Genomic DNA, 5051 nt, shown 5'->3' with positions numbered 1-5051 from the left:
CATTCAGGGCTCAAGCACGGAGCGCCTTCTAATCCGGCCAGGGATCGAGGGCACCTACTGCCTGGGGCCCTGACAAAAGGGCTACATGTCCCATACCCACGCCCCCCACCCCCAAACCTTTGGTTGCCTTGGGAAAGGGTCCCGGCGACCGAGGGTGGCTGCGTCCCCCGGACCGAGCCCGCCTTAATTTCCCCGCCTCCAGAGGACAGCCAGCTTCCCTCCTTCCCAGCCATGGTGGACCAGCTTCAAGGGCGCAAAGACCGGGTCACCGCTCGCAATGAGCCAGGAAGCCGGGAGGGAGGGGAGGCCGAGGCTTCCTCTCCCACTCCGTGCCCCAGGCACTTCCCCTCGGTACATGACCCTCCCTATTGCTTGTCCGGGTTGTTGTTCACCAGGGGCCCGTAGAGGCCGCCCCCGTTGCTGTAGACCGGTTCCTTGTGCACGGAGGCTGAGCGGTCCCGCATGAGGTCGCTGAAGGCGTAGTCCATGGGCGGCCGGAAGCCTAGCGTGGGCATGAGGCCGGCTGTGGAGTAGGGCGCCATGAAAGCCAGCCCGCGGCTGTGCGCGGCCGCTGAGTAGGCCAGGCGCAGCGGGCTCAGCCCCAGGGGTGTGCCCAGTGGATAGGCGCCCGCTTCCGCCCCGAAGTGGCTGGCGTTGGGCTGAAGCGGAGAGAAGGCCGAACGACTGCCCAGGGTCCCGATGGCTGGGGTCATGGCCCCGGCCAGCAAGGGTCTGTGGTGGGGATGGTGGGCGGCGGCCGGGCCCGGCTGCAGCGCTGAGCCCAGGGCACCCCCGCCGCCGTCGGCGCGCCCCGTCCAGCTCTCGTCTGGGCCCTTGTCCGGGCCACCGACCGCCACAGCTGCGCCCCCGGCCACGGCGGCGCCCCGGTGGTGGTTCAGGATCTGCTCGATGGCCTGCACCACGTCCCCGCCGCAGCCCTGCAGCACTAGCTCGAGCACGCTGCGCTTGTGGCTGGGAAAGACCCGGGTCAGGATGTCCAGCGGTGTCCGCTGCCGAGGCCCGGGGCCTGAGCCCGACGGCGGCGGAGATGCCGCGGCCTCGTCCTTGTCCACCTCGGAGCCCGAGTCGGAACCCAGAGGGCTGATGGAGCCAGGGCTGTCGTCCTCGCCGGGGCCGCCGCCGCCGCTGCCGCTGCCGCTGCCGCCTCCACTGCCCGCTTCCTTCAGGGTCTTGGACTGTGGCGAGCCCAGGAACGAGTCACCGTCGCCGTTCTCCGAAGCTGAGCCTGGCCGGGCCTCCGGAGAGGAAGTGCCGGGCGCCGAGTCTGCCCCGTCCGGGGACACCGGCTTTCCCCCGGGCGGCTGAGGGGAACCCGCCCCTCCCGGCTGTAGCAGGCCTTTGGGAAACAGGTCAAACTTCTGTAGCTTGGCCTCTGAGGAGGGAAGAGAAAAGTGGGGACGGGGAGGGAATGTTAGGGCAAAGACTGGGGCCACGGCAGGACCCTAGCTCTAGACCAGGCAAATGTCTTGATTACACCCCTGCACCATCGAGTGGACAACCTGGTTCACTGCCACTCTTCCTGGCCCTCTCCATATCTCTTCCCTTTCCTGCCTACCCCCTAGGGTCTGGGGGCCCTGGCTGTCTCTGCCCTAATTCAGCTTATGCCATTTTCTTACTATACATACGCATGACCCTGGGCAAGTAATTTACTTTCTGGAGTCTCAGAGTTGTTTCATTGGGGAAACTAGGAAGGAGAATTAAATCTCTCTACTGTCCTCTCAAACTTGAAATCCAGGTAAAAGGTTTTGAGGATACTCCAAAAACCTCTGACTTGTACTCTCCTGTAGCCCACCCCTAGGACTGCTCAGCTTAGGGGATAGGTAGCATAGGAGTGACAAGGGAGTTGACTAGGCAGCCAGAGAGGTCGAGGATTTTGAAAAGTTTCTCCCTCCGCCCCCCACTCCTGCCCCAAATGAACGTCAAAAAAAAGAAAGAAAGAAAACCTCCCGGACCAGGTCCAGAGGCCGACAGGATGACCTGAGAGCTGTGACCCTGAGTTGAATGAAACTCCCCTTCCCCCCCCTTCCTTTCCTATCTCTCCCCCAATGTTAGAGCTCTATTAGAACCACTGAGTTTTCTCTTTTCCTGACCTAAAGGAGAGCAAAGGTGGGAAGTGGGGATGAGAGATTACCCAAAATCTGGGAAAGAGACAGAAAAAAATGTGAAAGTTCAGGAAAAGGGCAGAAGAAAGTAAGAGGAGAGAAATCTGAATGTTTCTGTAAAGCACAATATTTTGGAAAAAAAAATTAAATCTAGTCCAAATATCTAATTTTAACAAATTAACATTTCGTCTAACATTACAAGAGCCAGTTAAATGGCCAGATTTAGGCGAGATTTCATCGCCCCAAAATCAGTTCACTGCTACTAGGAAGGGGTGAGAAGGGAAAGGATGGAAAGGGAAAAAAAAAAAATAAAAGATGAAAGATACAAGAGGAACAGAAGAAACCAGAAAGAGAAGAAAATTAAGAGGAAGAGGAAAGAACCAAATAAGATAGAAGAGGGAACGCTGAAAAAAGAGGAAGCAGGGGAATTTTAAAAAAGGAGGAAGAAAAGGAAAACAGTGAAGAAAATGTAAGAGTAGAGATTAAAAGGGGGGAGGGAGAATCCCCAGAGAGAGGGCAAGGAGGAGAGAGTGAAGAGAAGGGACAGGTGAGAGGGAAAGGAGGGAAAGAGAAGAAGCAAGGGAGTAAAAGGGGAGAAAGCAAAAAGAAGAGCCCGGGGAGAGAATGAAGAGAGGAAAGAAATGACATCGCTAAGGGATTGAGACATTAATTGAATTAGAAAAAAGGAATGGAGAGAACAAGGAGAGAAAAAGGAAGGAGGAGCTCGGAATAAGAACAAAACCATCTATAAACGGAAGAAGAAGACAAAAAGCAAAGCCTGGAGAACTATAAGGGAGAGAAAAGAAACTGGAAAGGAGGAGAGGCAGAGAGCATAAAAAAAGAAAAGAGAGGAGGACGAGGATGAGGAGGGGAAACAATATGGGAGGAAAGGCAAAGATATAAAAAGAAGAGAGGGAGAGGAAGGGGAAAGCTGAACCGTATTTGGGATGACGGGGCAAAAGAATAAGAAAATAGAATGGAGAAGGGAAGGAGAAATGGAAGGAGTGGTACGATGGGGCTGAGGGAACTGGGGGAATTAGGAAAGGGTTCCCGGAGAGAGGAACGAAAGAAAGGGTGCGGAAACACCACCAAAAAAAAAAAAAGTGACGGGGAATAAACAAGTGAGAAGGAGTGAGAGGCAGGAAAAGAGGGGAAAGAGGAAAGAGAGAGAGAGAGAGACAGAGACAGACAGAGAGAGAGACAGAGACAGAGAGAGACAGAGACAGAGAGAACGAGTGAACAGAAGGAAGAGGAAGAAAGGAAGGAGAAAGTTTTCTAAAGAGGGAAGACAAGAGCGGCTACAGAGAAAAGAGAAGCCCTCCCCACCCCACTCGCGACCGCAAGCCTGGGGTCCCAGCATTCCACGCGCCCCCCTCCCCCAATTGCCGTTCCCTTCACCTGTGCCTCCTGCTCCGGTCCCTGCTCCAGCACCCCCTGCGCCCGAGCCCGGCCCCGGCCCCGGGCCAGCCCCGCTCGCGCTGTCGGGGCACACGGTGCCGAAGACCTCGTAGGCGGGCCGCGGCGGGATGATGCCGTTGGCCGCGGCCAAGGCGAGCCCCTCGGCCGTGCCATAGAGCAGCTGCAGCTCGCGGGCCTCGTTCTCCTCCTGCGCTTGCTGCCGGCGCAGAGCCACCTGCGCGGCCATGACCCGCTGGCGCTCGGCAATGAGAGTGCACTTGGCGCACAGGCAGTCCTTCCAGCGGCAGTAGCGCTTGTGGCCCTTGAGCGCCGACACCACCCCGTGGTTGCGGCACCGCGCGCACTTGGGCGTGCGCGGGTACTTCTCCGCCGCTCGCAGCAGCAGGGGTGGCGCCCGAAGCAGGCCGCCAGCCACGCTCACCGGCAGCGACGCGGCCGCTGCAGCTGCCGCCGCCACGGACGCTACGGACGCCACGGAGCCGGGCGCCACCGGGGGCCCGGCCGCCGAGGGCACGCTGGGCAGCTCCGAGCGAAGCTCCATCGAGGCCAGTCTTCCACTCCTGTCTGCAATGGGACGAGAGAAAACAAACCCCCGCCCAGTTGACTTGGCTCGGAGGCCTGGGGGGCGGGGGTAGGTGGAGAAGGACCCTGGAGCGGAGGGGCAGGAGACTGGGCTGGATAAGCATGGGGTGACCATGCGCAAGGCCTTTCGCCTCGTTGGGCCTGCTTGCTCGACTGTGAAATAAGGAGGTTGGACCAGGAGACCTGAGCCCTTTCTGCCCCGGGCAGTCGGCGCTCTGCAAGTTAAGCATCTCCAACCCGGAGGTTCTGAGCTCTCCACTCCTAGCTCTACTATTCCGAGACCCAGGTTCGAATGTCCTCTGCCCTAACATGTTACGTTCTAAGGCCCCTTCTAGCCCCGACGTTCCAAGTTCTAGAGACCTTGGCAACTCTAACACTGCAAGTTCCAAGGGTCTTTCCAGTCCGAGCTTTCCAGGTTTGGGGGCCTCTAAGATTTCTTCCAGCTTTTAAATTATGCCTTCTGTGTACTACAGGCCCCTGGGCTCCGACACCCTGAGTTTAAATTTTCCTTATGTTCTTTCGTGATTTCGTTACCTAACACTTCCCACCTCCGCCGCCGCCCATGGTTGGCATCCCCCTCCCAGGCCTTTAAGGAAATGGAAGGGGGTGGCCTGCCTATAAAACAGAGTAACGCTGGGGGGGGGGGGGTCCTCTGGGCCTCAGTTTCCCAATCTGTACAATGGGAGGGATTACAAGATGTATGGTCCTTGCCAGTTCTGATATTTTTTTTTGCATATCGTCCCTAGTCTAGAAGCCTCCAGGAGAATCTCTCTTCGAGCCCCAGGCCCCTAAGTACCTCCTTTCCCTTATTTCTATAAGCCTTATAGGAAGAGGTAGGGTTGGAAAGGAAACCACTGCCATTAGATTTTTTTCCTCTTGTCTCCCCCCTTCCCCTCGCTCTTTAATCCGCAGCTGGGGCGTCCGGGG

General features: G+C 57.5%; 1 protein-coding gene across 1 annotated transcript; it reads right to left on the bottom strand.

The window, feature by feature from the left end:
• Positions 1 to 365: 365 nt before the first annotated feature.
• Positions 366 to 4083, bottom strand: LOC138164828 (doublesex- and mab-3-related transcription factor A2-like). The gene is made up of 2 exons (XM_069092753.1): positions 3522 to 4083; positions 366 to 1393 (listed from the first exon to the last, which is right to left on the bottom strand). The coding sequence occupies exons 1-2, from the start codon at positions 4081 to 4083 to the stop codon at positions 366 to 368; spliced, it is 1590 nt and encodes a 529-aa protein (XP_068948854.1).
• Positions 4084 to 5051: the final 968 nt, after the last annotated feature.

Source organism: Petaurus breviceps, unplaced genomic scaffold (genome assembly GCF_028583685.1).
Source record: "Petaurus breviceps papuanus isolate PSGF00001 unplaced genomic scaffold, PetGlider_PUasm1.0 207, whole genome shotgun sequence".
Classification (NCBI taxonomy): domain Eukaryota; kingdom Metazoa; phylum Chordata; class Mammalia; order Diprotodontia; family Petauridae; genus Petaurus; species Petaurus breviceps.
Note: the sequence above shows the minus strand (reverse complement) of the source record. Positions and strands in the feature narration are given on the sequence as shown.

What these genes read in the sequence shown, in the direction of transcription:
- LOC138164828 (XM_069092753.1), bottom strand. Translation starts at nt 4,083, where the DNA reads ATGGAGCTTCGCTCGGAGCTGCCCAGCGTGCCCTCGGCGGCCGGGCCC. An exon ending in GACCGGAGCAGGAGGCACAG is followed by an intron (nt 1,394 to 3,521) that starts GTGAAGGGAACG and finishes TTCCCTCCTCAG; the next exon opens with AGGCCAAGCTACAGAAGTTT.